Source organism: Podarcis erhardii (assembly GCF_964252035.2).
Source record: "Podarcis erhardii genome assembly, chromosome: 12".
NCBI lineage: Eukaryota > Metazoa > Chordata > Lepidosauria > Squamata > Lacertidae > Podarcis > Podarcis erhardii.
Genome location: NC_138513.1, coordinates 22,531,779 through 22,556,507, shown reverse-complemented (window position 1 = coordinate 22,556,507; position 24,729 = coordinate 22,531,779). Strand labels below are relative to the sequence as shown.

The following is a 24,729-nucleotide window of genomic DNA, read 5'->3' as shown; positions in this document are numbered from 1 at the left end:
CCACAAAAACAACCAATCCGGTAGAGCTAAATCAGGTAACGCGCTCTCATTGGTCCTGCGCTCTGGGAAGGCTGAGGTAAGCGGGTGAAAGTTGAAGCGAGCCAGGAAACAAAACAAGGGGCCGAACCGCTTCAGCCAATCACAGCGAGCGGGCAAAGAGGGTGGGCCGCTCGAGAAGCAGGAAGGAACAGCAGCAGCGGCGGCAGCAGCAGCAAGTACATGTTCTGCGGCCCTTAGCGCGAGCCGCACGGGGCTCTGCGCGGTCGCAGGGCCGGCACCTGCCATGTGGGGGGTGGGAGGCCCCGGGGCAGCCACGGCCAGCGTCTCCTTGAGCGGCGCCCGGGACTGCTTCCTGCACCTGCCGCCTGGGCTGGCTTCCAGCCTCCGTCTGCAGCAGGTACAGGAACGCGGGGGAGGGCGGCTTTATCCGGGCAGAGAGGATCCTGGGAATTCGCCCTGGCTCGTTTCTCTGAGGGCCTTTTCTATCTCCTCAGCCAGCCTTCCCCCCCCCCCATGTCATGTCGCTATGGTAACGTGGGCAGCCGTCTCGTTCACACGTTTGCTCTCCTCGTCCTCTTCTGGCGACGTTCAGTCGCCGCTTTCTTTCTCGTCAGCCTTGCCAGCGTCCTGGCGTCCCGTTGCTATGGCAGCAGCGGGGATTGGGGGGCTCGGGGGAATCCTCTTTTGCCCTCCAGCATCCTGGCGCTATGGGGTGTGGTTCTCAGGTGACTGGGTTCAGGATACAACGGGGCCTGTGAGAGACTTTATTCGCAGGGCAGAAGGTAGAAGGATACAAAATTAAAGGTTCTTGTTATGTCACGCTCATTATGTCGCCACTGCAGCTTTTAAGAGTGAGAGAACCTGCCATCCTTTCTTTAGCTTCCCACCATATCTGACACTGTTGCTCTCTTTCACAGACATGCGCACAAGAGTTGAATTTGCCCCCCCCCTCCCCACTTTACCTTATACTGTATAGGGTACAGCAGCTACTGCATCAAATTAGGAGATGCTCTTCTGTAAGGGTCCTGGTAACACTAGTGGAACAAAGTCTTAACTTCAGTGCAAAGAAGAATTATGTGAAATGATTTTTACATTCCATCTTGCAGATATTCTTGAAATGGACTACTGACATTGAAATTAATTAAAAACTCAAATTATTGAATTTATCTGCTTCATAAAGGAACAAAAATATGCTTTCTGTGTCTAAATAAGTGTTCTCAATAAAAACAGTTTAAAAGGTTATTAAAATCAATAGTAGCCAAAAACAATATAAAACATAGGTAACTAATGCACTTTCAGTGGTACACTGTTGATTCATGGAGGATATTGGTCAGGCTTGTTAAGCTTCACTGTTGCCTGTTAGTGGCCTCTGTAGCATCTTTCCTCCCCATATATATTACCCTTGCCAGAGGTCTGAACTCTTCACTTGCAGAGGGTTCCCCCACTCCATCACTCTGTCCATTTTATCTCCCTCTCTTCCTGCCACCCAATCCACCCTTCTTTTCTCCAGTCACCTCCCACTTGCATAAAATTAGGCAAAGAGTCTCATGTTCCCCACCCCTGAATTGAACTGTACATACATCTTTGTAGATGAAGGCACAATTTCACAATGTTCTCTTGTCATTAACACCTGCCTGTTAACCTGCTGCAACATTGTTAGGTGTTTTGCCATTGCACTATATTGGTGTTGGGAATCCTTGTATAAAACGTACATGTTCGTATCAAATAAGGGCTGAAAAGCATTTGGAATTTCTACAGGATGAGTATAACCAAATTGTGTACAAACTGCAAGACTCTTGGCCTGGTTCAGCAGTTGGGTACAAAGGCTTCAGAGTTTGTGGAACTCCACCAACCACAGCAATTCTTCCATTTGTTTCACTAAAGGGATCTGACTGTAGACATCTCTTTGGACACATAGGTCGTTTTCTCAATTGAAGTAGATGAGGGAGCCCATTCATGGAAAAGCTCTGCACATGCATCCAATCAAACACAGGACTGCACTAATTTCATTAGCATCCCCCAAAAATCAATTTTTTATCATAGAATTGTACAGTTGGAAGGTACCCTGAGGGTCATATAGTCCAACCCCCTGCAATGCAGGAATCTCAACTTAATCATACATGACAGATAGCCACACAACCTCTTAAAAATCTCCAAGGAAGGAGAGTCCACCAGCTGTCATGGAAGTCTGTTCCACTGTCAAACAGCTCTTGCATTTACTTGTTTGCTTGAACGTGAAAGACACACTAAACACATTAGTGTTCCAAAATAATGTATGTTTTCTACAACATTAATACAGTATCCTGTAGATAAGAATTCTGTACAGAAATGTGTCATATAAACTTCCCCTTTGTTGAATAATTATTGATGCTATTTGCGCAATCACATATAGATAACTGGAAAAATAATTATGGGTACTACAGGCTGCTATGCTATTTGACATGTATCTGTTTTCTGTGGCATGAACAGGATCAAGCTGTGAAAGCTTCTTGGGGCAATCAGCCTGTTTTCTTGGGCTGGACAGAAACTAGACATTGTGGTCAGCATGCTGAAAATGTTGTAGAAATGAACAGACAACTTGCAGAGAAACTTGGCATCAAAGATGGGCAACAGGTTTGGAATGTTGACTTTTATTTTCTTGCCTGGACTAGAATATTAAACTAGGCAAATATATTTCATAATCATTGGTTTCCATCTGTCTACTGAGTAATGTCAAAATTCTTTTTAGTAAAGCTTTTGCAAATAAATAAGGGTTCAGCACACCTGAATTGCAGGAACTGGTGTTTAACATTTAGGGTAACATTGAAAATGGGACAAAATTATAGAGCAAGTAACTTTGGAAATGACTCTTTTTCTATGGCTTCCATTCATTTGTACATTTTTGTTTCCTTGTATCTGCAAAATATGCAGGCCCCAGTTTCAGGTTCTTTGTATTCAGCTGTGCAAAGGCAGCTGTGTGCAAAGATCTCAGTGACAGATGGAGAGTACTGCTAGTTTTGCCAGTTATGATCTGTGATGGGAAACAGCAGTGACTGGAATCAGCCTTCTCTCTCGCCAAAAGTTTATCAGAACTGAAAGTACTTGTTTGAAAGCTTATGTACACAACCCCTGGTTCTAAAAGCTGGGATTCCCCTTACCTTGCCTGGCGCAGCATGTACTTATTTCTACAGGACCTAATCAATAAATATATAATGTTGAGAGTTGCTTCCATGCATGAATTACAGCTGTTCTATATCAGGGTGATTTGTTCATATTTAGTGAGTTGATTGTTTCATGAACATGAACATGTAAAAGTGTCTTCCATCCAACCTTTTTGCATTTGACAATGTCCTGAACCAAGTCGCAAACTGTTTTTTAAAGGAAGGCTGGGAAATGATTTGTTGATTTTCCAAGGGGAACAAGCAACACTGCTGAACAATAAATGGTGAAAAACTTATAATGCAATTTGGTTAAATGCAGGTGCTTGTGGTTCATCCCCATTGTCAGCAACTCCATGACTCGCTCCATCTCCACTGCATTGTTTATGTAAATATATTGAGAGTATTTTTTCAAAAAGGTTTATTGTTTGGCAGATCTTCCTCGAGCCCTGTTCTCAAGTCTTGTCCTGTCAGCAAGTAGAAGTGGAACCCCTCTCAGCCGATGATTGGGAGATCCTGGTAATGCAGAAATTTAAATTATTTAGCTCTCCTAATGCTTTTAAACAGGGTGGTGTTCTTCATTCCTGTCCTCTCCCACTCCCCCCACCTTCTAATGTTTTTTTCTGAGTGTTTCCTCTTGTTGTTTTCTTTATGGTTCAGATCCAGTTTAGTATACAAATTTCAATGAGTTCTAATATGAAATGTTTTCTAACATTCTGCAATGTATTGTAGGAGCTGCATGCTTTCTCACTTGAAAGCCATCTTCTTGACCAAATTCGAATAGTGTTTCCCAAAGCTGTCTTCCCAGTGTGGGTAGAACAACACACTTGTATTTATATCCAGATTGGTAAGTGTTCATGCAAGTCTTCCTATAACGTTGCAGGAATAATTGTAAGGTGGCATATGTATTAACTTGCCTCTCTTTAATTCCAGTTACTCTAAAACCTGCTGCTCTTTACGGGAGACTGGAAGCTCGTACAGAGCTTTTCATACGCCCCAAAGTACGTCAGTATGAAGGAAGTTCCACCATGCTGCCTTCCACAAAAAGTGACACCTTACAGGACAATGTTCCTAAAACCATGTTGGATCCAAGAGCAACAACTAAGGAATCATGTGCCAAAGAAACTAATTTAAATACGGGAGTCCAAGAGCCTAAGCCAGATGCAAAGGCGTCATTAACTGCAAGTGTCCTGCCAAACATATGGAATTTAATTGGGAACATTTTCTCTTCTGACAAAGAACAGGAGGCTTCTCGTGACACAGGTGAACTGAATGCTGCCAAAGATGGGCTGCTAAACTTGATTCACATGGATTCTGTTTTCAGAGTATGCCAGATTCAGCCCCCCAGTGTGCAAAATACATTGGCAACATGTACGTTTCAGAAATGCAACGCCATTCATGTATTTCCATGGAATCTAGAATTCCCTGCTTTAGAAGCTAATATTAAAGTGTCTTACGGGAAAATCACTACACTGCTCTCTCCAAGACAGCAGCATCAAGAGTCAAAGCAGAATGTAATGTCAAAGAAAGAAAAACAGATGATCAATGGAGAAGACAAAAAGCAATCCGGCCCTAGTAAAAGTCAAGAATCCAATGAGATATCTATTGTACAAATAATATGGAATGGAATTGAGGATCTAAAGAGTGCTATAATATGTAATAACAACATGGAACAACTGCATGTCGGAAGAGTTTGGGTTAGTCCAATTTCAGAAGCCTACAGAAGATTAAAGATTTTAAGTGTTGAATCATTGCTTAATAATATTACATTTTTTTAAATGGTTACTTGGAAATAAGATCTAAAGATTATAGTGGATTATTTATAAAGAAGTGTCCTCAGGATCACAGTGGTACCATCTCCAAGCCACAATAGTTGTCTTATAATAGTTCCATTAACTTCAATAGGATATAGTCTGAAAATAATAATAATAACAACAGCAATAATAATAATTCATAATTTATTTGTACCTCACTCATCTGACTGGGTTGCCCCAGCCACTCTGGGTGGAGCCCAACATACAGTTTCAAACCATTTCTTCTTTTTAAAAAATATACTTGTCTGGTTTGTTTTATTTAACTGAAATCGTTATATTTCCTTACTAACTGAAACTGAGGAGGCTTAAATTACATTTGATGGACAGTCAGGGTATTTGAAATCTTCAGGTACATTCGAAATCTTAAAAAAATTAAGTCATTCTTAAGTTATACAAACTTCAAGTACAACCCTGGTGGGTATACCTTTGAAGTGTGAAATGTGTAGAATAGTCTTCAGCATTTATTCTTTCATATTTCTTGTTTTTCTTAACTTTATTTCAGATACCAGAAGAGTTGAGAGGGAGACTACACATAGAAATGCATTCAGCTGTCAGAATCACATCAGTGAACTTGGATCCTAAAATTCCCTCATCTATTAGATTGCATCCCAAAAAATATTTAGTGAGTTTGCATTCTTGACCGTAATTATTTGTTAAGCTGATTGCATGTGGTTTTACAAGTTGGTGAAATTCATATTGCATTATGCTATTATTTGAGACAATTTATTCCAAAGGCATTATCAACCTACGGTTACCAGTTCTTCATAAGAATATAAGGAGTTTATTTAGACCAGGGGTTGGCAACCTAGAGCCTGGGGGCCGGATGCGGCCCAGTCACCTTCTCAATCCAGCCCGCGGATGGTCCGGGAATCAGCGTGTTTTTACATGAGTAGAATTTGTCCTTTTATTTAAAATGCATCTCTGGGTTATTTGTGGGGCATGGTTCTTATTTTTTCTTTTCAAAACAGCTGGAAAAGGTTGCTAACCCCTGATTTAGACTGTTGAGGAGCAGTAATGTCACAAGTGAACTAAAATGGTTATTGCATATACAATTAAGAGCTTGAACATAGTTTAACATAATATTTAACATTAGTTAAATATTTAAACTCTTTTTTCAGTATAGATTTTTCCTTAGGAAATAATAAAGAAGATAATCATAATTTGGATAAAACTGGGGCCACTAGTAAATCCTCAGATAATGACTTGCCTCAGTTCTCAGCACTTCTGATCCTTGTATACTTGAATGAGCAAATGTTTATTGTGTGAAAGTGTTAGGAATATTTACTGAACTAACAATGCTTCTCATCCTTTCTTCATTTTAGAATAAAGATATCAGTGACGATGAAATTAAAAATGCCTTTAATTTGTGGATAGAGGATTATAGCAAACTTCCCTTGCTAATAGCAGGCACGAATGATATACAATTATCTCTTAAAGATGGTAAGCTGAACTGCCCTTAGCAGTGATTGTGAATATATTTCTACCCAGTTATGAAAATATATTTGATTTTTTTTTAAAAAAAATCACCAATTAAAACTATGAGTTATTTATCATTGTCTTTTCAGTCTGTTACTTAACTATTGTATTTAAATAAAGGTGCTCCCAATAAATAAAGATCCATACTCTCACCTATGGTCAACCATTAAATGGGTCTTTGCCAGTGAATCAAAGTGTGATCAAAGCCTTTAGCCACAAAAATACTCACATACACATTGAAACACTTTTGCATGAGCTAGGGTTTACCAGTGTATAATACAAGATCTACAAGGTATTAAAATTTACTATTTTGTATCAGACGCAAATTGATGTGTCCATTATGTTTTGAAAGGTATGGAGGACTTTGTCCTCAATGTCATTACTTCTGAAGAGGAGAAGGCAAAAAATACTTACATCCTGAGTCCCAGCTTGTTGCAGAAGACAAATATGCAAGTAAATATCACTTATTTCAGGTATCCAATAACTTAAATTATATCAACAGTGCAATTCTGTTTATTAGGGTATCTTTCGTATTCGTTTTGGTTTTTGACTCATTGTACATGAAGCATTGCAGGAGAGGAGACTCTTATGATAATCTGTACATAAATTCAGTCACAATGAACATCACTGGAAGATAAATTCAAGTTCTCTTAAGAAGATTAAGGAAAGGCTTTGCAGCAACCTGCCCCCATCTTCCAAAGCAAGCTTGTAGTTCTCTCACTTCCTGATTTTTGAAGTGTGTTTATCGTTTTCTAATTTTCAGTTTTCTATATTGTAATGACAACTTTAATTTTCATTGTAGAATTGATGGAGTGAAAACTGTACAGCAGCTTTCCTGCTTCTACTAACCAACCAGATGTTTTGGACTACAGGTTCCACTGCCCTCCGGAGGGCTCCCTGTGCTTCGGGCAACAGGCTGCCGCCCCAAGCCTTGCGCGCCTGGCGGGAGCTCCTGCCGGGCGCGCAAGGCTTGCAGACACTCGCCCGAAGCACGGGGAGCCCTCCGGAGGGCTCCCTGTGCTTCGGGCAACAGGCTGCCGCCCCAAGCCTTGCGCGCCTGGCGGGAGCTCCCGCCGGGCGCGCAAGCCTTGCAGACACTCGCCCGAAGCACGGGGAGCCCTCCGGAGGGCTCCCTGTGCTTCGGGCAACAGGCTGCCGCCCCAAGCCTTGCGCGCTGGGCGGGAGCTCCTGCCGGGCGCGCAAGGCTTGCGGACAGCTTCCTGAAGCCTGGAGAGCAAGAGGGGTCAGTGCGCACCGATGCCTCTTGCTCTCCAGGCTTCAGCGAAAGCCTGCATTCGCCCCATAGGACGCACACACATTTCCCCTTTATTTTTGGAGGGGAAAAAGTGCGTCCTATGGGGCGAAAAATACGGTACTTTCTTTGTGTTTATTTGATGCCTATTAAAGAGAGTTACTTTATATATAGTCAATATAGGCACAGAGTTAATTTTTTAAACATTTTCTAATGGTGGTGTGCCTCGAGATTTTTTTCATGAAACAAGTGTGCCTTTGCCCAAAAAAGGTTGGGAAACACTGTTCTAAAAAGGCACCCTCACTTCTAAATAGTGACTGTCTTCTTTTGTGTAGGTTCTGGTACATCCTGTGACCTCAGTAGCCAATGGCAGTGGTGCACAATCTTCTTGTGAGCAGCTTCTTCCATGGTTTGGTCTGAACAGTTTAGGGTGAGACATTTTAATACTATCACAAATTAGAATAAAAAATCAACAATAAAAAGCTATGCAAAAATAAATATTAAATGTGTAATATAAATATGAAGCAATTTAGATGTCAATAACGTTGTAGCTAAAGAGAACATTAGATTAGCCCTAGAGTCCTGTCAAGATTTAAGCACACATATAGTTCTAATCTCATGACTCAGAAATTGGGCAAGTATTTGGCACACCTGTGCCCTCTAATACAGGCTTTGCTGGTGTGGTTGGTTTATCTGAACACACATATAATGGGGTGAAGCAAATAATGCAGTCGTATGCAGGATTATTTCTTCATATACATGGAAACTTTTTGCAAAATGAATGTTTGACATACTTAATGGCAGACATTATTCTGCAGTTGCCACCAGTGTGTGCAATACAGTAGCAAATACTGCAACTGGGTCATTGGCTACAGTTTATAAATAATCGAGACAGAGAGTACTCTAAAATAGCCAAGCTTTTAATTTTATACGATTTAATTTGACTACAGTACATTGAGAGGGCACTCAATTCTGTTAACATTTCTATTGCAGAGGAGTTGATAATTTAGCAGTATCTTCTTTGAAGCATGTATCTCACAGCCTTTTGAAACGACCACTGTCTCAAAAGCTAGCTCCCATATCTGCAGGGCTATGCAGTGGAGGTATCCTGATTACTGGAGCAAAGGTAAAACTTTTATATTTGGCTGTTTTAGCACCCAATAAATTCTGGGTTTTATCATTAGTCCAATTCAAGTGGTTGTCAATCTTTCTGAGCGTGTGAGTGCATTTAGAATTTTGAGAGAGTGCCATGGAGATTCCTCCATCTGCATGCTTCTCTCCCTCCACCCTTGAATCACTTTCCTCTTACCCCTAGAGAGGAAGAAAGCAAAATGTCCATGTGCATGTGCATGTGCATGCACACATAGACGCTTTGTTTCTCCAAGGGCTATAAAGAAACATTGGATCTGGTAGACTTGAACAGATTGCATTGAATCTGCATGATTTTACACCACCAGGTTAAATATTACAGAAATAGAAAAGCATAGTAGCAAACTTTGATAGTTTTTCAATCTGGGTATTATTTTAGGAGTTTTTAGCCCTAATTTATTTTACAGGGAAGTGGCAAGACAACTTTAGCAAAAGCCATCTGCAAAGAAGCATTTGATAGACTGGATGCCCATGTGGAAGTAGTTGACTGCAAAGCTTTAAGAGGTATGGGTACAACTGTCTCCCTTCTTGTAGGATTTTCAGAATACCATTAAACTAAAAGGGTAAGTTACCAAGTTAATTAGATCAGACCTTTTCAGTGGTGACTCCCAGCTTGTAGTCTGCTCTACCCAGGGAAACATGCCTAGCACCACCTTTATCTGTTTTTGGGCACCAGGTGAATACTTTTTTCTTAATGGCGGCATTGTGGCCCCTTTTAGTTGGGTGAGATCAGCAAGTCCTGATCTGTTTTATCTGTTCAGCTTTGTTTTTAGATTTTTATTGGAAGTTCTTTATTTGGTTTTAATGTAAGTTGCTTTGGGTCATTTTGTGAGAAAAGCAACTAACAAATAAATAAATACTATTCCGAGTGTTTTTGTTTATCATAGCAACAACTGGTAAGAGTTTGGGCTATATTGAAAATGTGTCTTCTCTGTAGCCACCCAGTAGGTTTGAACTTGGGTCTTATGCCCATACCCTGTGTCCCATCCCACTGGTTTAATATTCACATTTTAGGCCTTGCTGTTACTAGATTGGTCACTTAAGCAGGTAGGAGCCAGAACCATACTGTTTTAAAAAATCTATTTCAAAAGCAGCATCAAGAATATTGTCTGGGCCTTTCTTCCCTCTTTCCTCTGCCAACCTCCCCCCAGTTTGAAATATGTGATCTATTTATATTATTATGTATTATGTCTCTGATGTTTGTACTGCTTCATTTTGTGTCAATTAAGATGCAGTCCTGTGCACACTTAATTGGGAAAAAGTCCCATTGAACTCAGTTTATTTTATTTATTTATGTAAAATAGGCTAGTGTGTTCATCACATATTGCTGTTGGAGGACTGAGGCTGAGAGAATGGCTTGCCTATGACTATTCTGTGCGTTTATGGCAGCAGAGTGATTCAGACTAGTGAATTATATTATTCTGCACCAGCTTTCCTTACATGTTCAGCAGATAGAAGATAGGAGATCCACAATAGGGTAATTTTAAGACCTCTTGGTATAATGGAAATGTCATATACAAGCTAGTCTCTGACCCATAATCTTGCCAAATCATAGATTGTATTGGAAGTTGGCACATTTTTCTTCTGTGTCGTTCTAATCACTATATTTGTTTTTCAGGAAAGAGATTAGAAAACATACGGAAAAAACTGGAAGAAGTTTTTCTAGAGGCAGGATGGAAACAACCATCTGTTGTTTTGCTAGATGACCTTGATCACATAGTTGGAGTACCCCTTGCTCCGGAGCATGAGAACAGTCCTGAAGCTGTCCAGAGTACTCGCCTTGCTCATGGTAACGGTTTACCAACCATTACTGAGTTGTTTTTGCTTTAACTGTCCTGTGAGTGGAAACATCTGACCTTTGCAAGGTCCTGAATAGATCACAATCTGTTGTTCATATCTTCATGAGAGCTAGCAATATTTTAAACTTTGAAATGAATTTTCCACGCAATGTGGAGAAAACCATATTCCCTGCTCCTCTTGATCTGCATGGATCAACTGCAGAATGGGGAGCTCTGTTGCTTGTTTTTAGATGTGCTCTGATATGTGTGTGAAAGAGTATGCAATGGCCATGGCTGTTCTTTTTGCTACACCCACTGCTGCCATGCAGTCCCTGGGCTAAAAAGGATAGCCACCTCTGGGAATGTGCCCTGGCCCAAGTAATATTGATATTTAGCTTTTTAATGTTTCCGAAAGAAACAGCATAATCCAGCACTTGCATATTCTTAGTAATGAGCACAAGACTACATAGTGTGTCTGTATTTGCAGGTTATAAACAATATATTCAGCATTTGGTACAATGTTATGGATAAGGTTATGATTTGCTCTTGTATATTGAAGCTGTAATTATTTATATGGAAGTAAACCTATTGAATTCCAGGGGACTTGTGCTGTAATACTTATGGATACAGTATAGGAATGTGCTTTGTTAGGTTATTAACAGATGATACCAACAAAATTTCAAGCTTCTGGAACTTTATTGGAACAGACAATGCACTGAAATAAAAGAAGATGCTGTTTCTGTAACACTAAAATTGAGAGCTGCTATTTTATATGGCCATCGATCCATGAAGTTTGAATTGATTTGTATTTCTGTTCCTAGTTTTGACAGATATGATAAAAGAAGTTATTTCCATGCACAGTTTGATTGCACTCATTGCCACAAGCCTATCTGAACAGTCACTACATTCTTCCATGATTTCTGCTCAAGGAATTCACATATTTCAGTGTTTCCAACATATCCAGGCTCCAAATCAGGTAAAAGCAATAAATTATGTTTTAATCAAAGCATCTTAAAACCATGCAATCTAATTCCAAGTATTTTTGTTTAAGATCTCTGTATAAAATGTGATACTGTATGTTGAATGCACAGATCTGCATTTTATTATTTCTTCAGAATCTGTCCCTTTTAATTAATTTGAAATTTGGCCAGTCTTCTTCTTTTTCTTCAATTCTTCGAATTTAGGCTACAGATAAATTTACTGTATTTTTTTCCCAGGGACAAAGGTGTGAAATACTTCATTCCATAATAAAAAATAAACTTGACTCCAATATAGACAAGTTTTGTAATCTTGATCTCCATCTAATTGCAAAGGAAACAGAAGGATTTGTAGCTAGAGATCTGACAATGTTAGTTGAACGTGCTGTACACTCATGTGTTTCTACCAAAGGAACGTGTAAAAAAGAAGGTATGTATAATAATTTTATGAAGTATTCAGAAAAAATTGCGTATAATGTAATATTTCGGTGTAAAAAATCATAAAGTGAATGTGTTTATCCATTTTAACAGATTTGATTCTGTCAACATCAGACTTCCAAAAAGCTTTAGAAGGTTTTACCCCAACATCTTTGAGAAACGTTAACCTCCATAAGCCTCAGGAGTTTGGCTGGGATAGAATTGGTGGCCTCAAGGAGATACAGCAAGTGCTTATAGATACTATCCAATTGCCTGCCAAGGTACTTTTCTCTTACAGTTGTGTCTGCCATTGGTAGGTGTTTCTAGGAACACAGGCCTTTGATGGTTCTGGCTTGAGCGGGTGACAGCTTCTTAAACCAAAATGGACAAATATGCACCCATAGTACATCCATTTCTCATTCATATGTAAGTTTGCAGAAGCTGGAGAGGAGAACGGTACAGCTTCAGCAACGGTATGTTAAAGGGCATAAACTAGAAGATCATCCCTGACGGTAATGCACAGAGCTGAGGAAAGAATGAAGATGCAACAGCTGAGGACTATTAAGGCAGGAAGGTTCACAAAGAAGCCTGGGTGGCTTATCTACCTCAGATAATTGAATGACACAGTGTTGGAGGCAGTTATCCAGAGTTGCCAGCAGGGAGCAGCAGTGCTGCAGACCTGGCATCCTGTAAGCAGCATGACAGCCAGGCCCAGGGACAGTGCAGGACAGTGTGGGCACATCAGTGAAGCCAATCAGGTGTCCTGCATCACCCTGCCTTGACCGTCTGCATTCTGGTACATGGCAGTGGTGCTGCTCCCAGAAGGCCGGGTTAATAATGGCACCCCTCTTCATCAGTGGCTGCTAGGGGTGTATTTTCCTTATCTTCAGCTGCCTTGCATCAGGCATGGTGAAAAAATGCATACTTTTTATGTGTGCCAAATCCATGCAATCTTTTTTTTAAAAAAATAATTCCAGTTTTTTGGGGCATTCTTTGGACTCTATGAACGCAGACTATTTCTTGTTATAGCCAACATGCCAATATGAGGTGGAGAAGGTATACCACTATATGTGTAGGGATCCGTACACACCACATTTGAAGTAGTTATGAACAGGACCACAGAAATAAAACTGTGTGTTTTGTTTTTGTCTATATCAATAATAGACAAAAATAGGGACGCGGGTGGCGCTGTAGTCTAAACCACTGAGCCTAAGGGCTTGCAGATCAGAAGGTCAGCAGTTCGAATCCCCGCAATGGGGTGAGCTCCCATTGTTCGGTCCCTGCTCCTGCCAACCTAGCAGTTTGAAAGCACGTCAAAGTGCAAGTAGATAAATAGGTACCGCTCCAGTGGGAAGGTAAACGGCATTTCCATGCGCTGCTCTGGTTTCCATGCTCGCCAGAAGCGGCTTAGTCATGTTGGCTACATGACCCGGAAAAACTGTCTGCGGACAAACCCCGGCTTCCTCAGCCAGTAAAGCAAGATGAGTGCTGCAACCCCAGAGTCGTCCGCAACTGGACCTAACGGTCAGGGGTACCTTTACCTTTATATCAATAATATGCATATGGCTCTTTGATCATTATTGGGCTGTTTCATAATGCTGTTGCCCCAGCAGACTAAACTGAAGCCTGGAAATGCAGAAAAACACCCAACACCTGTGGATGATAAAACACTCATGCAAATGTTAGTCTCTATATAGATGCATTTAGTCGCATTTCAAAATAAGCATAGAGATGTTATGGTGACTCATTGGTTCCACCATAGATATGGATTTTGCCAAAATTGATATTATGGAGCATATCATAATAGTAATTGTGGAACTACATGAATAATAATAGGGTTAGGGTTATGAATTATTATTCATTTCATTTCTATACCACTTAATATTTTTAAAGAAAAAAACCTCAAAGCGATTTACAATCTATATTGACACATCAAAGAAAACAATCCAGAATAAAGCATTACTGATTTAAAACATTACTGAAGAAAGTCAAGTACAGTGGTACCTCAGGTTTAAGTACTTAATTCGTTCCGGAGGTCTGTACTTAACCTGAAACTATTCTTAACCTGAAGCACCACTTTAGCTAATGGGGCCTCCCGCTGCTGCGCCGCTGGAGCACGATTTCTGTTCTCATCCTGAAGCAAAGTGCTTAAGCTGAAGCACTATTTCTGGGTTAACAGAGTCTGTAAGCTGAAGCATATGTAACCCGAGGTACCACTGTATACACTCAAAGCAACGTAATTAACAGGATATTAAAATATTACCTTAAAGGTTTCAAACAAAGCATTACAAAAGAGGTCAGGGACAGAGTGCACATTTAACACAGCAAAGTTAACAAAAAATAATAATCTTAAACATTACAAAAGAAAACAATTCTAAAGGAAGTCCAATATAAAATGCACATTTAAAGCAGCGTGGTTCATAGTGGGTGGTGGCTATGGAAGCTCAGGATCCATGACCTCGGTCTGCACTAAGAGACTTCCAAGATGATCTCTGGCCTCTTCAGCATACTGTAGGCTAAATCCAATTTTTCACACTTAGCTACCCTGCACAGAGGTTCTTAAACAGGTGCTATTAAGGGATCATATACTTTTTAAAGCAGATGCAATTTCTAAAGACTTCATATGTTTTCAGTATCCAGAATTATTTGCAAACCTGCCCATACGACAAAGAAGAGGAATCTTACTATATGGGGCTCCAGGAACAGGGAAAACTTTGTTAGCAGGTGTAGTTGCCCGAGAAAGTGGAATGAATTTTATCAGCATCAAGGTAAGAATGTGAGATTTTTCAGAATTTATTGCAGTAACTGAAAATACTAAGATGTGTTCCATAAGTCAGAATCCACTAAGGTGATAAAAATTATATGCTACAGTCTGTCTCTCAGAAGCTCTCATATGTTTTAGTAAATTTATGTGTTTGTGATGCACACATAAATATGGCATATGAACATACCTGGATTATGACCCATCATATTTAGCCTAAAGAAAATAGTCCAACTTTCTACAGTCCAAATCAACAAAGTCCAAACAAACTAGCTTCATTTTTGCCATAGATTTTTTTGGAGCACACTACTTAATGGGTATCAATTCCTTTTTGTCCTTCTGTGTGTTTGTTCTCCCCCTCCCCCTGACTGCCCGCTCTTTAACAAGCAGTGTTAATGTGATCCCAGTAGAGTAGATCAGTGTTTCCCAACCTTGGGCCTCCAGCTGTTTTTTGACTACAACTCCCATCAACCTTAGCTAGTAAGACCAGTGGTCAGGGATGATGGGAATTGTAGTCCGAAAACAGCTGGAGGCCCAAGGTTGGGAAACACTGGAGTAGATCATAAGTAGAAACTACTGGACCATGTTCAAGGTATATTCCTTTGGAAACCTATATTTTGTAATGTTTTTAAACAGTCTGTAATTGCCATAGCCCAAACAGTACTTTATTACAGTATGTTATGCCACAGTTTATACACTTTACTTTATAAGCATTGATTAATTAAATAGCTCAGGTTGCAGAGAGTACTCTTCTCTTTCTCTCTTTTTTTTTTTACAGGGACCAGAACTGCTCAGCAAATACATTGGAGCAAGTGAACAAGCAGTTCGAGATGTATTTAACAGGTTAGATCCAGATTTGTGGTGTTGCTGATAGATTCTGTTTCTGTAAGTAGTGCTGAAAACAGATGCTGGATTTGTAATGTGGAGAAGAAACGGGCTTAGTAAGTGTATGTTGGGGAGGTGTGAAATAACAAGACTTGCTGATATCACATGTCCAATCTTGGCAGGGTCAGTTTATTCCTTTTGTCCTAATTGTGTTGTATTTATTGCAGAGCACAGGCAGCCAAGCCTTGCATACTTTTCTTTGATGAATTTGATTCCCTCGCTCCTCGAAGAGGTCATGATAACACTGGTGTAACTGACCGCGTTGTTAATCAACTGCTGACTCAACTAGATGGAGTAGAAGGCTTAGAAGGTAATGATCAAATCATCTCTGTTTCTTCCAGGAAAAGGTTAAGGTGGCATTTTATTAATAAAGTCTCTTTCTTTTTCTAAGGAGTTTATGTACTAGCGGCCACTAGTCGCCCTGATTTGATTGACCCTGCTCTGTTGAGACCAGGCCGATTGGATAAGTGTCTGTATTGTCCACATCCTGACCAGGTAAGAAACAAAACACTGTACCAAATATTGAAAGGAAGACTCACTTCTATGTGGATTCATGTCCGTTCTGTGCTATCAGTGGGTGAGTTTCCATGAACATAAAATGAAGTCGTTTTGAAACAGATTCAAGTTTGATTCTTTTTTATTTTTTCATTAGATTGGTGCAGAAATTATGATGGTGATGGTAGAATTCTGTGTCAAGGCAATGATCTTGAATAGTCTAATGATTTCTCTCAGGCCTTTCTCATCTTAGCTTTGATGCTGTCGTCTGTAGGCATTGGTGTGTATTCTATGATCTACAGGTGTGTTAAAAAAAAAGAGATCAGAATATAGTGGGTACAGAATCTGGCTTCCAGAGAATCTCATCGTGGTATTATAAAAAGCAAGTTGCAAGTCCTTATGGTTGAGAAGAGATGCTTGAAAATGTATAGAAAATTCAAAATAATATTTGCATCACTGGGTCCTTCCCACATGTTGTTTTAGCTTCTCCAGTGCCCTTTTCCTTATTGGAAAAATACACGGAAGACTGAAAAACAAAACATTAAGTACTGTCTAAGGGAAAGAAATCAGTATTTTAGTAACAGGGTTACTTCTAATTTCCTTAGGCTTCCCGATTGGAAATTTTAAGAGCACTGAGTCATTCTCTCCCTCTGGCACATGATGTGGATTTTCAGCATTTGGCAGAAAAAACAGAACATTTCACAGGAGCAGACCTAAAAGCTTTACTGTATAATGCACAATTGGAGGCCGTGCATGCTAATTTTGGTTCAACTTTGCCCCAGGTAAGTGCACTGAAATTTAAAGGACTTCCTTAAAAATCGTTAAGAGTTTGCTACCCATAACATTTTTGAATGGTAAAATTATTTCTCACTAATAATTTTAGGCTGCTTTTCCAGGCAAATAACAAATCCCAAATGACTTGCATTCCAAATATCCGAAGGAAATACAGTAATATAACATTTCAGACTTAAAACTAAAACTCATCATTCCATTTATTTATTTTTTAACAGAGCCAAAAATAATGCAACTCAACCAAACCATCATGCTTGGAAGGCCAGTTGAGAAAGATAGTTCTTCATGGCCTTCTGGAAACCCTGAGACATAGAAATTTGATGCAGGTCCATGGGAAGATTCTTTCCCTTGTGGCCACTCAGCTTAGCAATCTAGGGGATGGGCATACCAGGGAAGATGCCAAAGCAGATCTTAAAGTGCAGGAAGTCCAGTAGCTTGGCCACAATCTGAAACTGGTAACCTGGGCACTAAAATACTTAATATTCCAATTACAGTGGTACCTCTGGTAGAGAATTTACCGTATTTTTCGCCCCATAGGACGCACCGGCCCATAGGACGCACCTAGTTTTTTGGTGGGGAAATCAAGGAAAAAATTTTTATTCCCCCCCAGCCTGCAGAGGCTTTGCACAGCCATCCCCAAGCTAGAAGAGGGAGATGGAGCGCTCCGTCTCCCTCTTCTGCCTTCAGGGACAGCCTCCCTAGCCTCCGTGGGGCAGCAGCTTGCCCCGCTGTCCCCCGAGCTTGTGGGGCTGGCGGTGGGGAGAAGCGTGCTTCCTTCTCCCCACGCCAGCCTCCAAACCAGGTCGGGGAATAGCGGGATGGCGGCGCTCCGCCTCCCCGCTGTCCCCCCAGCTTGTGGGGCTGGCGGTGGGGAGAAGCAAGCAAGTTTCTCCCCACGCCAGCCTCCAAACCAGGTCGGGGAATAGCGGGATGGCGGCGCTCCGCCTCCCCGCTGTCCCCCGAGCTTGTGGGGCTGGCGGTGGGGAGAAGCGTGCTTGCTTCTCCCCACGCCAGCCTCCAAACCAGGTCGGGGAATAGCGGGATGGCGGCGCTCCGCCTCCCCGCTGTCCCCCGAGCTTGTGGGGCTGGCGGTGGGGAGAAGCAAGCACGCTTCTCCCCACCGCCAGCCCCACAAGCTCGGGGGACAGCGGGGCAAGCTGCTGCCCCACGGAGGCTAGGGAGGCTGTCCCTGAAGGCAGAAGAGGGAGACGGAGCGCTCCATCTCCCTCTTCTAGCTTGGGGATGGCTGTGCAAAGCCTCTGCAGGCTGAACAGCTTGCTTGCTTCTCCCCACCGCCAGCCTCCAAACCAGGTCAGGGAGTAGCGGGATGACGGCGCTCCGCCTCCCCGCTGTCCCCCGAGCTTGTCGGGCTGCCCGATACCTGCTCGAAGCCCGGGGTGCGCTCCGGAGTGCGCCCCATGCTTCGCGCTGCAGGCTGCCGCCCGCAAGCCTTGCGAGCCTGGTGGGCACTCCCGCGGGCTCCCAAGGCTTGCGGATAGCTTCCTGAAGCCTGGAGAGGGAGAGGGGTTGGTGCGCACCGATGCCTCTCGCTCTCCAGGCTTCAGCGAAAGCCTGCATTTGCCCCATAGGACGCACACACATTTCCCCTTCATTTTTGGAGGGGGAAAAGTGCGTCCTATAGGGCGAAAAATACGGTAATTTGTTCCGGAGGTCCGTTCTTAACCTGCTGTGCGATTTCTGTTCTCATCCTGGGGCAAAGATCTTAACCTGAGGTACTACTTCCAGGTTAGCCGAGTCTGTAACCTGAAGCATTTGTAACCCGAGGTACCACTGTAATTTGGCTTTTCAAGAGTGGTGCCTAGAAATGTTATGGTGATGTGCAGCGATTTGATTGTGATGTTGTTGTACAATGAGATCCAAAGATCTGAATTTTAGCATGCCTAAGGATTTACGACTGCTTTTATTTGAACAGCAAATTTATATAGTGAGGATCACAGGGCAGTTTGCAATTAAAAAAATCACATAACATAATAAACAAAGCAATAACCCCCACAATTTAAAAGGCCATAGATTGTTTAATTAGCGAAAAACCTGAGAGAAGAAGAATGTTTCTGCCTGGTGCTTAAAGATATGTAATGAAAGCACCAGATCAGCCTCCCTAAGGAGAGCATTCCACAAACAGGGAGCCACCACAGAAGAGACCCATTCTTGTGTTGCCACCTTCCCAACTTCTTGTGGGGCAGGGACACGAAGAAGGGCCTCAGATGATGAGGGTCCTGATTTGTTCATATGGTGAGCCATGGTCCTTGATGTATTGCAGTCCTGAGCACACTGCTAACTTCAGCACACTGCTAGCTCTTCCCTGCCAGAAGACCAGAAGATAAAGAGCCACACAGACATCCAGAATGAGGGAAGAGTTGGAAATTCTAATTTTGTTAATTTCCATCCGCAGGAAATAGGTTCTAGCTCAGATAGCGATCTCAGTCTATCATCGATGGTTTTCTTAAATCAAAGCAGTGGATCAGATGATTCTGCTGGAGATGGAGAAGGAGGCTTGGAGCAATCTCTAGTTTCTCTTGAGATGTGTGAGCTGCTTCCAGAAGATCCAAGGTCCAACATCTATCGTCTTTACTTTGGCAGCTCCTATGAATCAGAGCTCGGCAATGGAACTGCTTCAGAAATGGTAGCTGGCTGCTTTTGCTTAATTGATGCTGTAAAGTCAGAGGAAACATTTTAGCATCTAAATGTAACTGGGGGGAAACAGTGCTAATTCAATCTATGTCAGTACTGAGTGACAGATATAAATTCTGAGTAACATAAACTTAAAATATGAACTCATTCTTCCTTGACCAAAAGCAGCAACAAGTCCTTTTCTTTTTGGGAAAACAATGAGGACCTGTGTCATCCCCATGAGAATTGATCCAGGGAGAATCCCCTATGAATGCACAGTATTTAGAAATGAAACATATTCATATTTAAACTTTCATATTACTAATAAGTTATCTGATCAACAAAATACTTCCTAAAGCTTCTATTGTTTGATAAATAACTTTGGTAATGTAACTGTTGTTGTGAAAAACATAACTGAAATATTAGTAACTGTAACCACAAAATTGATGACTATAATAATAATAACGGTATTATGTTACCCCACCCACCCACTTGTTTCTACAGAGTTCTCAGTGTTTCTCGGGACCAAACTCCATAAATCATGATTTAGCTAGCATCTCTCTGAAGGATTTAGTATCCTATCAGCCCCCAATTCTAAGAACAGCCTTACAGGAAGGTTATCAAGAACTTAATCAAGAACAGATAGAGCAACTCAGGGCTGAAATCAATGCTATCAAGGCCAACTACAGAAGCAAAAACGGGGTATGGAAGACATTTTTTTTGTTAATTCTTTTGATCTTTAGAAATGTTCTGTTGTAGAAGTAGTAATAGTAACTACTGCAAAGTTTTGCCATTTCAAAAGAAGCATAGCCTCAGAGAATGTCCTGAAACATTCAGACAAACTCACTGGCTCAGTTAAGACATACATCAAACTATAGATTACAGACCTTAACTATGGTTAGTTAGGACATCCAGATTGGTAGCCCATGGTTTCTGCAAACTGTGGTTTGGTGTTATTTTCTGATTGACAGACCGTGATTACGCTTGTTGCACTTCCTCTTCAGGTCACCATGCCATGGAGTAGGGATCTCTGCAGACAGAATCATTGCATAATTGGCCTGTTGTCAGTTGTGCTGGAGGTTCCTTGACTTCACTATCTCTCTCTCACTCTCACTCACACACACACACACACACACACACACACACTGCATAGGGTTGCCAAACAATAGTAACGAAGCAACACATGCCAATTTACCTGCAGAAAGGATAGCATATTGGGGAAGGCAGGGAAGAAAAAGCACGGCTTAAATCATGGTTTGCCTGTATACATAAGTATATATACTGTAGTCTGGTCTCTAGTCTATGGTTACTGCAAATCAAAGTTAGACCCAACTTGTGAACTGAGCATTGTCAATATCAGGGAGTGAAATACAGTATTTTATAGTATTTTCCCTTAATGTGATTTTTTTTTTTTCAGGAGGAAGTCACTCCTACATCATCAGTACCCAGCAAGAACACTTTAAGCATTACTCAGCTTCACCTGATGACTGCACTTGGAAACACAAAGCCATCTATTAGTCAAGACGACTGGAATAATTTTACTGAACTGTAAGTACATTGTGTCAAGGAAATCACACAAATTATTTATTAATATTAAAAATATGCTCACACATGTTCTGGAACAGTTGCTGTTATTAGTTTATTGCCACACAGATACCATGTTCTGTCTTAAGGTGTCTACACATCCTGAAGACTTTACTGAAATGTAGTGTGGCAAGAGGTTTCAGTGAAATTGTATGAGAAAGAAGCTGGTATATACATGGAGCCCTAGAGGCTGTGCTACCAAAGCCTGAAACATAAGTTTTATTATCTTGCAGATTACTGATAGGCACTCGTCAAAAATGGCTGGAGATTTTCTATCAAATGCATATGAAATTTCTTTTAAATTCCTTTTCAACGGTGGGCCCTCAATGTTGTATCCAGTGTTGTTGTGTCCACTGACAGAAGACTTCCATCAGCGGAAAGGGGAGGCTCCCCCCCAAAAAAATCTGCTTGGGGATGGTAGTGCTGGAGGAACCTCTGAAACAGATTTGTAGGGTGGGGCTGCAAGAGGGAGGGAAAATTGATTGAAATTATCTTCTGTCAGTGTGGGCACCATTTGCTATCACTGTAAAATGTTTGAAATCCCTTTTTAAGCAGGGATGATTGTTGAAGTCATGGTCATGTTGACCTGCCAGCAGCTGTGCTCCTGCATGATTCCATCCGCACAGCTCCTGCTTCCAATTCCTCATTGTGACATCCAGGAATATGCTTATCATCTCCCTCAGTTGCCCTTAGAAGTGGCAGCAATTTGTACTGTTGACTGATTGGTTGGTTGGTTGATTGATTCTATTTATATCACACCTTTTTCCTCTGAGGAGCTTAGGGTGGCATACACAGTTCTCCTCATTTATCCCCCACAACAACCCTGAGAGGTAGATTAGACTGAGAGGCAGTGACTGGCCCAAGGTCACCCAGTGGGAACTTGAACCCTGATCTCCCAGGTCCTAGTTCAGCACTCTAACCACTGTGCCACACTGGCTTGCTAGCTGCTTCTGCTTCCAAGAGAAGTCTGCTGAAGCTTGCCAGTGATTGTTAACAAATGTTGTAAAAAAGTTTTCTGTGGACGTTAAACATTTTCTTAGTTATAGGTTATTTGCTCTGATTGTTATTACTTTAAAATTCTTATTTAACTATAATGGATTTGTTTATTGTTTGTTAGTTTTCCTGAATGGGGAAGAGGGAGTTGAAGAATGCTAATAAAAATGTTAACTGCTACTTTTAAATGTTTTTGCCAAAGAAGCCTCTTAGGTATTTCTGGTTTTACTTATGAGTTTGGCCTTCTTTAGATTTCACCTGAATATTTTTTCTTACAAAGAATAGTTCTGGTGGTAATGCACTAATATTGTTGTTTTTTAGCTACGATAACTTTCGCAATCCAAAGAGGAAAGGGCCCAGTGGAGCAACTTTCAAACCAGGACAAAAAGTGACATTAGCTTAATTGCTGTTTAATGCGTTTATGGTGATTATCCCAAAATAATTTTTAAAGTAAAGTATTTCCATTATTAAATCATATTAAAATATATACCTGCGGGTATGTTAATGCTGAGATGACAAATAATAGATTTCTTTGAAATTAATTGTTGCAAAACTGTTTTACATAATATTAGTTTTCAGATTATGTCCTCTTACAAACCTATAATAAAATATTTGAGATATTATTGGCTGCCTTGTGTTTTAAGTTGTTTTAATTTCCCATTTAGATTAAGTTATCATCTTGGACTGCCTAGAGCTCTAGCTGGCTTCAATTCTGATAGCCACCACACCGAAACTAAATATAAAACTGTATGAAGTCATATTCCCCCCCTCCTGATCACAGTAGGCTTATAAAATCCATGTTGTCAGTATCAGAATTAAGTTACCATTATCTTCAAGAGGAAAAGGAGATGTGCATCATATATTCTTGGGGTAGTACCCAGTGTGACCACCTTTCTACTCCTGGCTTTCTTTATGCAAGTAATATACTAGGGAGAAGGTGCTTCGCAAGATGATGCTACCAATTCAGTTGGATTTATCTATGCTTAGGCATGTTGTTGTACAGATGAGAGGATCCCATTATTTGTTTCCAGAATTTACAAAGAATTTTAAGCCGCCATCTAACACTGTTCTGCAGCCTAGGTCAGCTTCACGTGCTTAAAATATTTATCAGATTGTTCCCATTTTCCCCATGACACTGATATGTCTTCAATGTGGCCTGTGGGAGGTGCCCTGGTTTTCATTTCATACAATCTCTAAAGGATTAACAGTTTATATTTAGTCTTTTAGACATTCACAAAGAGTGGTTGTGGTGTCAGTGTCCCTTGGGACAGCAATAGTTGTTGTAGCTCCACATGATGTAAACAGAGACAGTATCTTTTTGTAAATAGGGAGCCAATTACTTTTGTTTATTACTGATCTTTGCCAACCTTGTGTCTTCCATATGTTTTTTACTTACAGCTCCCATCAGCCCCAGACTGGCAAACACCACTAATCATAGAATTTTAGAGTTGGAAGTTCCCCCAGGAATCATCCAATCCAACCCCCTGCAATGCAGGAATCACAGCTAAAGAATCCCTAAGAGATGGCCGTCCAACCTCCTGAGGGAATTGCATTGTCAAACAGCTCTTACTGTCAAAAAATTATTCTTGATGTTTAGTAAGAATCTCCTTATGACTTGAATCCATCAGTTCGGGTCCTAGCCTCCAGAGCAGGAAAAAAACAAGCTTGCTCCACCTTCCATGCCACAGCCCTTTAGATATTTGAAGATGGCTACCATATCTCCTCTCAGTCTCCTCTTTTCCAGGCTAAATATACCCAACTCCCTCAAGCATTCCTCATAAGACTTGGTTTCCAGAGCCTTTATCATCTTGGCTGCCCTCCTCTGCAAATATCAGAATTTATCTCAGTATCATAGTATCACACTCTGCCCATGTGGTATGTTAAAACCTAAATTCAGTTTCTCAGTATTTATTTCAAACGGTACCTGCTGACAACCCAATATATATTTCCTTTCACTGACCTAACAGCTTATGAGTTGTCAGATGGCCTTCTCAGTTGACCTATCCAACAGACCTTGACTAACCTTCCCATAATTATTTCAGAAAATAATGGTTTTAGAAGCATATAAACTCTCAAATTTGCACTTTGTGGATTAGTATCTGGAATTACCATTTTAGCAATAAGCAGATGTCAAACTATTCTGAATAGTAGTAGCATCAGAACCTTCCTTTGATGTAACCCAAACTGTCATATGAACCAGTATATATACTGTAACCATGTCTGGCAGTATCAGCAAGTGTTTAATTTACATAATGCCATATAACTGCTTCTAAAATGTAGTAACCTGCTGTGCTCTTAAAGCTATCAAATTACAGTAAATTAGTTTCCACTTCTTGTAGCTGAAAACTGAGCATTCTGCAATGACATCTGACTACAGGATCTTAACCTGGTTTGTTAAGATCAATTATAGCTGCCTTTATTTGGCAAGGGGTAAGATGGGCCCTCCTGTGGTGGTTGGGGCATTGGGCAGGATCCATCCCAGGGGTAATCAGGGATGAGCTCTGTGTTCCCCACTTGGACATACACTTAAGGGATGTTGGGATGTTGCTTCAAGACCCAGTCACCTTTGGGACTTGCATGCCTGTAAC

General features: G+C 41.0%; 1 protein-coding gene across 3 annotated transcripts; it reads left to right on the top strand.

Annotated features, from left to right (window-relative positions):
- Positions 1–141: 141 nt before the first annotated feature.
- PEX1 (peroxisomal biogenesis factor 1) lies at positions 142–22,764 on the top strand. 3 transcript variants are annotated; one of them, XM_081881899.1, is made up of 24 exons: positions 142–397; positions 2,470–2,613; positions 3,573–3,656; positions 3,870–3,984; positions 4,071–4,834; positions 5,454–5,573; positions 6,274–6,391; positions 6,780–6,880; positions 8,015–8,109; positions 8,673–8,805; positions 9,236–9,332; positions 10,447–10,617; positions 11,428–11,582; positions 11,824–12,013; positions 12,115–12,281; positions 14,634–14,768; positions 15,540–15,604; positions 15,814–15,956; positions 16,038–16,141; positions 16,747–16,923; positions 19,347–19,577; positions 20,069–20,266; positions 20,982–21,112; positions 22,463–22,764. In XM_081881899.1, exons 1-24 carry the CDS (start codon positions 284–286, stop codon positions 22,542–22,544), a joined length of 3,834 nt encoding a protein of 1,277 aa, XP_081738025.1. In that variant the 5' UTR covers positions 142–283; the 3' UTR covers positions 22,545–22,764. The 3 variants fall into 3 exon arrangements, with proteins under 3 accessions (XP_081738025.1, XP_081738023.1, XP_081738024.1); XM_081881897.1 differs by lacking the exon at positions 142–397 and adding an exon at positions 512–529; XM_081881898.1 differs by lacking the exon at positions 142–397 and adding an exon at positions 663–782.
- The last annotated feature ends 1,965 nt before the right edge of the window (positions 22,765–24,729 follow it).